At 42.6% G+C, this 13,704-nt stretch overlaps 1 protein-coding gene across 1 annotated transcript; it reads right to left on the bottom strand.

Annotated features, from left to right (window-relative positions):
* Positions 660-5,054, bottom strand: LOC109833936 (inositol-3-phosphate synthase). The gene is made up of 10 exons (XM_020401807.1): positions 4,716-5,054; positions 4,535-4,603; positions 4,284-4,419; positions 2,879-3,126; positions 2,367-2,593; positions 2,172-2,287; positions 1,917-2,093; positions 1,644-1,832; positions 1,475-1,537; positions 660-1,084 (listed from the first exon to the last, which is right to left on the bottom strand). Exons 1-10 carry the CDS (start codon positions 4,901-4,903, stop codon positions 965-967), a joined length of 1,533 nt encoding a protein of 510 aa, XP_020257396.1. The 5' UTR covers positions 4,904-5,054; the 3' UTR covers positions 660-964.

Below are 13,704 nucleotides of genomic sequence, written 5' to 3'. Positions count from 1 at the left end.
CATATTGCTTGTGGTTTAGTTTTAGTTATTGTTCGTGTTGCCCTAGAAAGCTTCCGCCGCGCACAACACTTCTAACTGTCCGTGAATGATATAAATCATCCCTTTATGAGGTGTTCTAATAGAATCATTTATTTATGACCGTCTGTGGTCGATACTGTTGGAGTTGCGGAAGCTAGATGGGTAATCGATTTTAGTTTTAGAGGATTGAGAGTATAGGAAGTAGAAAGGAAATGAAAAGTTGATAGGGAAGTGGCTAGCTTGAAGAAACTTTTGTTTTAATTGCTTCAAAACTTGTTCACAATGCTTACATCAATTGCCTATTTATAGGCACATATAGAACTATCTAGATCATAGGTATTTTACATGAAACATTCTAGAGTATATTATAATATTCCTATATTCTAGATATATCTTATTTTTGTCATATTTCTAGTCCGAGTTATCTCTAGAAGCTTTCCATATTACAAGATTATTATAGAGTGTTCTAGAATTACAAATTATCTTCTAACATATACAACATTTTTACTAAGCGGACACACGTACTGAGTCAAATCTCAAGGAAAACGAAGCTCGGACTGGAAGTTATTTGAACAGGACACAAATATGAGGAGTACCACTCCAGAGTGCGCAGGGCAAAAGGATTATACAATGGAAAATCATATAGAAAAACACCACTTATATTACTTAAGAGGTCACAAATACATGAGAGAAACTCATTTTGGACCTTCACAGTTTAGGCTTACAAGACATCTAAGAAAAAATAAAAGAAAAGAAAATAAGAACCATTACATAGACATTGAGAAGAGGAGAAGCAGACCCCATACCATAACTAAACAAACCAAGCCATTAACACGACAACATCCAAGCAGAAACTTATACGAACAGGGTCTCCTTTTTTTTTTTCCTCTTCCTTTCCTCTAATCCCTCTAAATTTATTAACCCCTAGATCTCTCAAGATCGGCTCTCATTTGTACTCCAGGATCATGTTGTTCTCAGGAGCCAAGCCAATGCAAGCCCTGAGGATGTTCTCCAGCATCGCCCTTTGCTTTGAGAGTGCATTCACCACTGGTGTGCCTGGTGGAACCTATTACAAAAGCACCAGACAGTAAGATAATCAGAAGATTGAAAGTTTTAATAAATTAATTTTTAATACCAAACTTCATTTTCGGAGCTCGGGCATGGGAGAAGAGAGTAACCGTAACAACTGGTTTTGTAACGGTAACAACTGGTTTTGTAACGGTAACAACTGGTTTTATAACAGAACAGCTCAAAATGTTCTATTATGTGCCTCTGCAGGTAACCCTCAATAAACTTCACAATAGTTAATCTAGTCGATCCGTATTTTTCACTTCATTTTTTCTGAAACGGAATTTTTATTATGGATTTACTTTAATAAAAATTCAATATGAAATTCAATCCTGGCCTAGTTTTTTTGTCTTTGCCAAAAACAGCCCTAGTAAGATTTTGTCCTTACCAAGGGAGCCTTGGTGAGGTAACTCAAGATGGTAGCCACTGGATGGAAGGAGTGGAACTTGCCCTACACACACACAGAAAATAAGAAAATTAAATAAGTAACACAATCAGAAAAAAGTCTCTTCAAGTAATTAACCCAATATACTATCAAAAGGAATAACAATAATCACCTCTCCCTCAGCCTTGAGCTGAATCCTGGTGCTAAGCTCAGCCAATAGAACCAAGTCCAGTATGATCGGCGCAGCCAAGAGCGAATCCTCACAGGTGTTGTGCAGCACAATGGTGCTGCGACCTCCCATGAATATCTCAGATGTGTACTCATCCATAGCCCTCTTGCTATCACCAACATACGGCACATACTGCAATTAACAAAATCAACCAAGTTATAACACTACAACACTATGTAAGAATTATAACTATCATAAGATTCTAGAGTCTATTACCTTGATAACAATGACATGATCAGGGTGCTCGCCAGGCTCATACAGGATGCCATTGCTTGAAACCATGTCATCGACCACATTGCTCTTCGATATCTCCTTTGATCGGAAGGTTTGTGGTGCAGAGAGATTCATGCCATCATTGTTCCCGAGATGGTTGTAGCTCACAATTGAGGTTGGCTGCAGGAAAATAGCAAACAAGTTTAATTTCCTGAAATTTTTTTTACCAAATATCGACAAGTAATGACATATTGTTACCTTGATTCCAGCCCCCACAAGGAAATCAACCAACACAGACTTCATCTTGGTCTGTCCACTCTTAAAGTCATCTCCTCCAATTAGACTGTTCCTTTGAATAGCCAATTCAATCAAACCTACAAAATTGAAATAATAGCCTTTAGCTTAAAATTCTGCACTAAAATTTGACTGAGAGACGAGATGCAAGTATTATACCAGGCACGAAGGTGTTCTGTGGGCTTCCGTTGATGTATGGAACGTTCTCCATGACGCAAGCAATACCATAGAGGGTTGATGGGGATATCTCGTGCTCGTTCTTGTCCAACGAGGCCAGCAAGTTCTCCATTGTGTCATTGAGACCGACAATCACATTGCTATACCTCTCCGTATTCGCAGTCCAAAGGACCACTACTTTGTCTACCTTGTTCTTCTCCTTGAATTCCCTGCCGCATTAAATTTTTTTCACAAATTGCTTATAACTTTGCATAATGCTATAGAATGATATGTCTCAAGAGAAAACATGCTCCATGGGATCATGGCGTACATCAACGCCAAACACCAAGACAATGTTCTTCTAACAACTAGACCATATAAGGTATATAAATCAAGATGGATCAACAATAGACAAATTCTTCAAACAAATAACCATGCACTTCCAAAGTATCTAGTCCTATAGCAAGAAAAGATGCAACAAATTCATTGATGGTAGGATAAATTGAAGATTATACCTAATGTCCTTGATGATTTGTTGGACTTGCTCCTTCTTTGAGCCCTTGAGCACGTGGTTGGCACGTGAGCCTTGGTTGGCAGCAATGAAGTCAGGGTCATAGATACCAGGGAGAGGGACCATGGACTCCATGTAGGGCCTCAGTTGCTTCTGTAGGTCAATGTCAAGCACTTTGGCCCTTGCCATGGCATCAGCCATGTTCATGTCACTTATGTCCCATCCCCCAAATACAATCTCATCAGGGTTAACCTGCCAACATTTTAATTTATAAGGAAAAAAAATTGAGATATTAACTTATCAGTACTACAAAATAAGAGTTTAAAATAAGAATTTGGAAGTAATGGGTATGAGATAACAGCTCATTTTATGAGATCTACGTGCTCGTCACGCAGCTCATAACCATCAAACTTTAAAAATTAATAAGTAAAAATAGGGAGATCGACAGCCTTAACGTTCACTTCCACACCGTTACAATCTTGCGTTATAATTCAAAAAATAAAAAGTTAAAATTCAATGAAAAGGTTTCTTGTTTCAAATATGCAAAAGTTTCATTGATTTTTTTTTTAAATTCATCGTCCATAAGATCTAGTAGTCATTGTAGCTGATCTGAAAAATGTATGATTCGTAAAAGTTTGGGTATAAAGATGTTGTTCTTGTTGTCGTATCTGGAAGTCGTTGGTATTTTCTTATATGCCGCCTCGGTTAGTAACAAGATAATAAGTTAGTACATTAAATGTATGAAGGTCTCCTCTCCTCTATCTGAAGAAGGACAAAGAAGGGGGGGAAATGCTAATACAAAAGACAAAGGGCCTCTTTCGCAACCTCGGCCGGGTTTAAACTTAAACCTGATCCGGCAAAAATTAGGCCAAAATTTCCATGTTTTTCTTAAGTTCAATTTTAAAAATTCTAAACTGGTTCTCGAAATAACCGGTTCTAAAACCAAATGTGGCACATTTTCACTGAGCTGCCAAACACAACAAAATAGTTAGAAGTGATCCAAGAAGAAAACAAATCTTTGACCAATCAGTCCAATTGTTGTGTACTTAGATAGTAATTACTTATTCTATCCAAATATGTAAAGCCATTTAATAAATAAATTATCTGCATGTTTTGCCTTTTAAAAAAAGGAAATAATCTGCGCGTTAAATACAAACCCTCCAAGATTAGGAAACTCCACTTCTTTCCTAAAATTATACGTTCCACATTAGAAAGTCATCTTCACCTTCTTTAATCTGCTCACTTTCTCAAGTTCTTCCTCCCAAACTCAAACTTAATTTCCTATTATTACTTGACTAAATTTATCCTTTTTCTTAATTTATTGCACGTCCTTTTAGAATCAAACTTATGTCCAGAAAAAAAAACATTAAAATAAAAATTAAAAACGAGGGAAATTAAGGGTTTAATACCATAGGCAACAAGCTCTTGAAAGGAGCATAAATCTCCTCTCCATTGAATGATCCAACCCTGATACTTGAAGCCTGGGTCAATGATCCGAAATAATTGGCCTGTTGGATCTTATCCTTCGTGGCCCACGAGATCCCCCTAATATTTTTGCCCAACCAAAAAAAGATTTAGCAAAAGTCCCTCAAAATATAAACAAATTATAACGAAAAAAGGATTTAACAGTAGCTAATAACAAATTAACAGTAATACTAACTCTCTGTTGGCGATAACCCCAGCAGTTAACGTTGACCCATTGTTCCCTCCCCACCCCACAAGCATCACCCTGAACCAAAATAAAAAATCGCCAAAAAAAAATTTAAACAAAATTTAGAATATACAAAAAAATTAACATGCAAATAGAAAAAAAAATATATAGAGAGAGAAAAGGGGATTACCCAAGTTTGGGGACTTTGGTATCGGTCTTGAAATTGTATTGAACGGTCTTGGGCTTGACGACCCATTGGTAGGACCCACCACGGTTCTCGTGAACCAGCTCGGTGGTCTCGTAACTGTACACCGACTCGATCTCGTGGTCCCCGTACTTCACATTCGGGCTCTCGACCTTGAAGCTCTCAATGAACATTTTCGAACTCTTTTTTTTTTTTGTGGGTTTTTCTTCTGAAATTAAAATGAAGGAGAGCGAGCTTCAAGAAAAATAAATAATGAAAAGGAAAGGATTAATTTGTTAAATTCCTCGCTCGCTCGCTCGCTCGACCGCTCTCGCCTCTCGATGGGCTCCGAGTACGCGCCCCGGGGGTCGTATTTATAGAGAGGTGAGTGTGCACGTGGCGAGTTTTCATTGGATGTCTGTCCTCGTGGGGCGAGGGTCATGCAAAAAGGAAGCACGCACCTTGCCTGTTATAGGGCTACGCATAGGAGTTTGTATGCGACCATTAAGCATCGCCGTTAAATAGAGGAAACTGAAGGTCTCACCTTCGGATTTCTATGCGGGAGGTCTCCTGTGATTTGGGTTTTCGGCGGAGGGCCGCTTCGTGCGGGGGCGTAGCTGGGGCCCTTTCGTAGAGGACGCGTGGGTGGAAGAGAGAATGCCACGTATGTTGATCTCTGGGTGGGGCCCAGGAAGGTGCTGGAATGGGGGAGACGAGAGGTTGACGGCGTTAGCCGTTAGCGTCGCTGGTTTTTGTGCCGGTGACACCCATTTCCGTTACGAGTAACTGAGTAAGAGCATCTCCAACAGCTTCTCCATCTTCTTGAAATACTCAATTTTGGGGAATATAGAGCTTTTTTTTGGTCCAACAGATTCCCCATCTCATTCCCCAAAATAGGGAAGAATGAGAAAAAATAGGGAGCCTTCCCCAAATTTGCAGCATTCTCCAAAATTTTGGGGAGAGCTTTATTATTGTAATAAATGCAATTTTTCAAAATGGAGAAGCTGTTGGAGTTGGAGCAAAAATAATTTGGAGAATATGACTTTTGTTTCTCCATTTTGGAGAAAATTTTGGGGAAGCTGTTAGAGATGCTCTAAATAGTCAATGACTGAGTAGCAGTGAGTGAATGAATTGACTTTTTACCCTTGGGTACCTCTATATATTGTAGAGTTGGCTTTGGTTCCTATTATTCTCTTTTATTTTATACTAATATAAAGCATATACTTTACATCGTAGTACATGTTTTAAATTTTAAATTTTTTATAATTAGTTAAACTATGGGTTAATAAATAAAATTGTATAATATAATTTCTTAAAAAGATATTGTAGGCGTCTAAAAATGCCTATAAGTTCTCGTATGCGGCTCGAGACGAAGAGGAGGCGATAAACATCGTCATCCACGTCAAGAAGATTCAACCAAGTGGCTCGTACGCTCAACGATCACCGGAATGATGAACCAGGTGCCTCGTGCGCTCACAGGCTATTTCTAATTGGCCTGCGCACTCATTAGCCAGTTTCAAGTGACCCGCGCATTCGCTGGTCATCGGAACGACAAGCCAAGTAACCTAAAAATTAGCCCAGCCACCGTCAAAACGATCCGCGCGTTCACGAAATGCGCAAAGCGAATCGAGGAAGCGTACCGATCGGCGAAGCAATGAGATACATACAAACGACGGAACGAGCCGAACTCTAGAAAACCACGAAAGCCTCTGGTGACCGGGACGCGTCGAAACAATCCGATCAGACCAATGGCTCGGCCACGGGCCAAACCACCGTTTGGTGGCTCGGCCAAGGCCGAGNCGACCAGAATCAGTTTTTTCGGTTCTTATATGGATTCTTTCGGGATTTGGGAGTTCCAACTGTTCTGATACAGTGGTTATGCAGTTGCTAACTAAAGATAGAAGGGATCCATCGTTTTGATCTGAAGAAACCGTAAACCAAGCCTATAAATAAGAGCTTTAGTGTTCATTTTTCGAGATCTGGAAATCAAGAGGATGAAGTGCTGTCAAATTGGAGATTGGAGCACGAATTTCAGAGAGTTAGCAGATCTGGAAATCAAGAGGATGAAGTGCTGTCAAATTGGAGATTGGAGCACGAATTTCAGAGAGTTAGCAGATCTTGGCGGAGTTCTTCAACAAAGCAAGAGTTCGAGAGATCTGAGACTCATTCCACCCTCCCGGCCTCCGGATTTAAGCTTAGTCTTAAATCCCAAGAAGAGCCGTGATTTTGCTTAGTCACAAAATCGCCGCTGTTGCAATCACTTCCTTCGTGAAGCGAAAGCACTGATTATCCAAACTTCTGCTCACCGGATCTGATCCGTAGGCGGTCCACGGATAAACCCCGGCACCGGCAACGATCCCGCACAAACAATAGACGATAAACTTCTATTGTGTGTAGTTTGAGAGAAATTGTACTTTTTTATTTAAAAGTCTTATAAAAAGGCTATTTTTCTGAGTTTATTGTAAGTGTTTGAAGCTGTAATGGACTCATCAAAGAAATCAGTTTTCCACCCAAACACGCTGGCGACCATAGCGGGAGCCGACAACCTTTCTGCAAAGGCTGATGTGTCGCAACCTCGGATTCTCATCCCGGTTGAAGAGGAGGTCGAATATGAGTTCGACCAGCAGAAGTATGAGGAGTATTTGTCCTCCCCATCCAGATCCACCTTTCCTCGCAAGTCAAGGAAGGTCCGCTGGTCTTCGGATTTGAAGACCCAAGAAGATCTCCCCGCCACTGCTGTAATCATGACCCGCAGTGTCCCGTTAGCATCCAACGAAGCCGACGCCGCAGATCTGAACTCCTTGAGCGAGGAGTTAACTACTGATAACGTGCCCGTTCTATCAAAGAGAGCACGTCAGAGACGGCGACAACGCCTTGCACGCCAGATGGCCAAGGCCTTAGAACCGGTTGATGGAATCCGCTATGAAGCGGATCTGAGGTCCAGGAGACGCCAAGCGCCGCAACAGCGGGTAGCCAACTCCTCCAACTCAACCACGAATGAATGGATCCGCGTCAAAAGGACGCGTTCAACTCTTAAAGAAAGGATCCAGAAACGCCACGTGTTACTCGCGCATGCACGAGCTTTGATGCAAGAAGCGCAGAAATTGGAACAAGAAGAAGTGGTCAAGAAGCCACCAAGATCACGCCGAGTCTGGAGGCCAAAGTCCAAACCGGCATCAAGAACAACCCAAACGGTGCCCAAAGGCATCGAAAAAACCAGAACACCAAATGGTGGCTCGGCCAAATTCAAACCACCAAATGGTGGCTCGGCCAATGTCAAACCACCAAATGGTGGCTTGGCCAAAGTCAAACCACCAAATGGTGATTTGAGCAAAACTCAGACTGGTTCGATCCCTTTCGCTGCTGATTCACTTCCTACAGTCCCGTCTGAGTTTTCGGCGACCTCTATTACTGTCCTGACAAGTTCTGCACCTCCGGTGGAGATCCGCAACAATGTGGATTTGTCCCATTTTAAGATGACCATCAAAGATCGTCTTGGCCCGTCACACGGTGATCGAGGCAAAGCTCCAGTTAGAGAGCGCTCAAGCCCGTTGAAAGGATCTCGATCAGTTTTTCAGGTTGGAGGTCGTGATCGTCCTCCTAAGCAGTGGAGGAGAACGTATGACGGAAAAAGTCACGCAAATGACCGCATTGGATTGCGTGTTGAAATCCAGGAGCCTGTTGAGGGCCAACGTTCACAAAAACGTAGCCTTAAACATGCGACTCCTGAAGACGTTAACAAAGCGTTATATTCCCAGAAGAAAACGTACTCGTCGGATGAAGACGTTATACCTGGGAAGTCATGCCAACACACGATAGGTTGCTCCAGTCATCAAACTAATGAGTTGTACTATCAAGCTGGGGGTGCGAACAAATCCAGGAAAAGAAGTACCCGAGACACGGATTCTCACTGTCCGTGTGCTAAAATTATTAAGGTGGTATTGTCAGAGTGTTGCTGTTCTAAGACCGTCCCGGAGAGTGTTTCGGTGTTTGAAAGAATCTCCACAAGAACATCTGAATCCAGACCAAGGTATTTCCGCAAGAAGAGAGTTGCTCTTCAGGATGATGAATTTCCAGAAGTGTCCGTTAACATGACCGGGAGAGGAAAGTCGACATGACACTTTAGTCCGGATCAGTTTGCCGCAGTATCCAGGCGTATGACCCGATTACGATCAGGAACCATCAGACAAAGGGATTACCAAAAAAATGCAGGAAGGACTTCCTTCGGAAGACGAGACGTCGGATGCTTGCTCCGATGCTTGCTCCGATGCTTGCTCAGTAGTAGCTTCTGATGATACAGCATCCAGTGCAGGGCAATCCTACGAATCATTTATGATCAGCGCTGAGCAAATGGCTAAGATTCTCGATGATGCTCTAACTAAGCAGAAAGAGAATTTCAAATTTGAAATGGAAATGGCTATGCAGCAAATGAGAGAGATGCATGACCAGCAAATCGCAGCACTGACAACTCATCAGGGAGAGTCTAGCCGTTGGAATAATCCCTACCAAACTGATAATGATCGGGAAGTAGAGGATAATGCCAATATGAACACCCCTCCCGTCAACAACAATAATGAGAGTGGTCCATCGGATGATAACAATATGAAGGAGGACCACATTACTTCTCCCCGAAACCACTCGAAGACAGATACGAGTGAGGATAAAAAAATGAGAGATTTGGAGAGCAAAATCAATGCGTTGATGAACGCTCAGGAAGTGAAAAGGTCCGGAATACCGTGCCCATACCCAAGAGAGTGGGAGTCAATCCCGTATGTAAACCCTTGCATTATAGCTTTCTCTAATCTCGTGGCTTTGATACCTTTTAAGCTCGGGTATAGTCGAACTCAATCACTCCGAAGCCTCTGCTGCGCACTGAAGCTCCAACCGCAACTTCGATCGGATCGTCCAAGGGAAGCAAACTCGGCTCGAGCACCGAGGAAGACGTCCTACCGCTGCCGACAAACCCACGTTAAATAAGGAGGGACATTCCCTTCTCCTCTGTTGTAAAACATTAATGATTAGTTTGTAATAAGCCAATCTTATAAATACAAATGACCCATCGGACGGGAAGTTAATTTTTTTAAACCTAACAGAAGATGTCAATCACAGTGGGAGAAACCGTTCACTCAGATGAATTGGTGGTGGCGCAGTTCGACAAAGTTACAGAGGGGATAACTGTTGAGTCCCTTATGATCGAGTTTGACCAAGCCAAGTATGAAGAATACTTGTCTTCTTCCTTCTCTGGTAGCCATGCATCACGCAAGTGCTACAGAGTCGCGCGTGTGGTCCGATCCCAAGTGGTCGAGGCAGCCACGCCTAAGAGCTCTACCCAAGCTAAAGCAGGGGTTCTATCTCTCCCAAGCCAATCAAGGTCAACCAACCGAGCCAAAGGACTGCTTGTTGGGTTCCCAATCAACCCACGTAGTCCCCCATGCAAGAGGAGACTGTGGTATGTGGCGGCACGGACCACGTCTTCGCCGTCGACACGAGTCTCCCCCTCTCCAGAAGAGCCCAATGGCAGTGATGACAAGCTTTCGCCCATCAGGAAGCCCGAGCCTCCACTTTCTATGATGGCCTGAATTACTATTCAGGCCTAAGAAGAACCAAACAGGAACAAAAAGTTTCCAGTTTTGATGGATCGAGTCGATCAGGCAAGCCTGCCTATTTAGGTGGGTTCCCCTACATTGGCAAAGTTCCCAAAACGGGTGAACTTAGCGTTCCAGGCGAGCCTGATATTTCAGACGAGCCTCACTCCAGCAGCCAAGTTCTCCATCTGGGCAGACTCAACAACTCAAGCGAGCCCACCCAATCATGCGAGCTTCACTCCTCAAGTCGTCTGTCCAAATCAGGCGAGTCACCCAGATCAGGCGAGCTCCATTATTCAGGCGAGCTCCACACAACAGACGAGCTTCACCCTCCAAATAGAAGTCAACATGCAGACGAATCCCAGCGGGACCATCCGAGAACCAGCCTTAGCCAAAAAGGCAAAACCAGAATAACTCAAACGAGCGAACCTCGCCTGAATAAATAGACGACACGAGCTTGCCAGCAGCTGACTGAAGCTCGTTCAAAAATTGACTTGTATTCCTTTGATTCTGATTACAATTTGATTACAAAAGAGAAGAGAACGAATTTGATTCTCTCCTTTGTTTAAAACTGGGTTCTTCTCGGTAGCGATGGAGTGCCTCCTTCGAATATTTGCGTCGAATTTGCTCTCCGTTGACGATCTGACCGTTTTTTTTCTCGTGGGAACGATGAACTTCTGTGGAAAGTTTTATGAGTAACTCTTGAATGAGTTTAAGAACTCTGAACGAGTTAGAACTCTGTTAACCGAGTTGTTAGAACCGAAAATTCGGTTAATGACCAAGCTGATATTCTGTTGTTGAAGAATCCTCTCAGATTTGATCTCCTGAATTTGATTCAAAAATCCTATCTCCAAGGATTTTACTACTGCTGCTGTCGAATCACCAAACCTGAGTGGTTGAGATCCTGAAAATCCAACCTACTGCCAACTCTTCCGTTCCAAAAAGCCAGCCCTTAACTCAGTTGAGTTTGTTGAGCTTTTATAGGTGGATAAGAGGCTGTAACTGCCCTCTAAATCCTCTCCTAAGTGGGCGTGATTTCTTCAGATCGTGGGAAAACAGTTCTGAAACCGTTCGACTCGTATTTGAACGAGTCAAACGCCCAATCTGGCGTTCAAAACCCAACGTCGCCTCTTAGAATTGAGACGCGAGGTTGGGTATTGGCTGAACATCATTGAACGCGAGGGTCGCTCGCGTTTTGGTTTGTTATAGTTTGGGAACGCGGGGGTCGGTGTTGGTTGAACCCCTACGAACGCGAGGGTCGCTCACGTTTAGCTTGTAGCTTGGAAACGCGGGGGTCGCCTGTACTATTGTAACTCTCCTCGATCTATGTGAAAAGTCCTCCATTTGCAGCTTTCGATTGTCGGCGCGAAAGCTATTTGATTGTAGCTTTCGTTGTTGGAACTTGACGGGAATCAACATCCATAGTGTTTTTTAGATGAATATTTGCCCACAGCTCTCTACCAAACAACTCACCAACTACGTCCAACCTTTTATTTCTGAAATCATTACACTGCTCATCAGCATCTCTAATAGTTGCTAATATAATATTAGTCATGTTGTTGTCGCAACCATCAAGATCAATCATCTCAGAAATGAGGCCGTGTTTGTAGCGATTGTAGAATTGCGAATATAGTGATTAGAAAGTCGTCTGATTATGACTTCCATTGTCGGAGCTTGATAGGGATCAGCTATCCATTGTGATCTTTAGACAGCCTACACCTGACAAGGCAAGGGCGCCTGAATGAACAAACGGCTCGAACTCGTCAGCAGTCGGCTGAAGCTCGCCCAAACTCCAGACCTCGCCTAACAAGACAAGGTCGCCTGAATGAGCAGACGGTTCGAGCTCGCCAGCAGTCGGTTGAGGATCACCCAAATTCTGGACCCCGCCTGTCAAGGCAAGATCGCATGAAGTCGACACTTGGGAAATTTCCCAAATGTTCTCATTCCGACTCCTTTGAGTCTATTCCATGAAATTGCACATTTGGTCCTTCCAACGCTGGGGGTTGTCACCACCAACCCGCAGGAGATCTCAGGGATCATCTAACTCACAAACGCACTATTCACGAGACAAACCCTCAGTGTCATTGTAAGAGGCTCATTCAGGCGGTACTTGCCGACTACCAGTGCGCCGAGGCGCTAAAGCCATCAGTGTTCGGGAGGCTTTCTCAACAGCCTCCTGAGTCAAGACATATCCCCGCCGAAGACGCCATCGTCAGAAGAGGCGAGCCATTGGTGACTTGGAGCTTCCAACAGCCACAATCAACATGACAAGAAAGGGTAAGTTCTGGTATTCGGATTCATCAGATCTTGAATATATCATGGGATTTAGATGGCCCCTGTTAAAAATGGGGGTATACACCAACGCACTCGGCTTCAAATAGGAGTGGCTATCCCGTTTGATTATGCCCGTTTATCGCCCATCTACGACAACGAGGACGAGGCGTGCTCAGCAATGAGAACATCTCAGACCTCAAGCTCAGCCTATGGCAAGCACATAAAGGTGCACATGGCGGAATCCTCGAAGGACTTGACCAAAAAGTTTGGTATTAGTCCCCTAAATCTTTCATATTTTGTATTAGTCCCTCAAATCTTTATGAAACTAGTTCCCCAAATCCTCTGGAAAGCTCCTCAATATTCATATTTTGAAATTAGTCCCCCAAAACTTTTTAGTATTTTGAAATTAGTCCCTATGATTAATATCAGATTGAGAGATTTTGGGGGACTGATTAAAAAACATTTAACAGGTTTGGGGACTCATCAAAATATCAAGATTTGAGGATCAATTTCAAAACACTTAAAGATTGGGGGCACTTTTTTCAAAAAAACAAAGATGTGGATGTCTAATGTTAAAATGTGAAAGATTTGGAAGACTAATATGGAAAAACTCCTTTCAGCATTGGAATCCAATGTGGAAATAGTTTAATATTTCCCTATAAAATAAAATAACAACAAACTGTAACAATTGTCACGTACGTTATGAATCAATTTGGTTTTCTTAGATCATCTGTATCTGGAAATTAATAAGACAAACCTGCCTAACAAATAAATGTTACGTATGTCCAGAGGGATAAAGGTTTAGCATGTAAATATCATACGTAGTTGATGAAAAATATTGCCCATAAAAGATCACGAAGCTAAACTAGATAATCAGTACATATTGCTTACTGACTGTACAATGTATCTCTTGTGCAATAAAATTTTCACCCATGAATTAGAGGCCCTCACTTGTCTCGTCAAAGTTGGCTCTATATATCACGTCAAAAACCCGCTGGGGGGATTTTTTTTTTTTTTAATTCTCAGGATAATAGGGTTAGATCCAAATACTGTTTGAGTTCTATCAAAGGACTCCCTACTAAAATCTTATGTAACCCCTCTAATTTTGAATCCGCTACTTGAGAAAGAATAACATT

The sequence above is a fragment of the Asparagus officinalis genome, chromosome 3 (genome assembly GCF_001876935.1).
Source record: "Asparagus officinalis chromosome 3, Aspof.V1, whole genome shotgun sequence".
NCBI lineage: Eukaryota > Viridiplantae > Streptophyta > Magnoliopsida > Asparagales > Asparagaceae > Asparagus > Asparagus officinalis.
The sequence above is the reverse complement of the archived record's forward strand: the minus strand, read 5'-3'. Positions and strand labels throughout refer to the sequence as shown.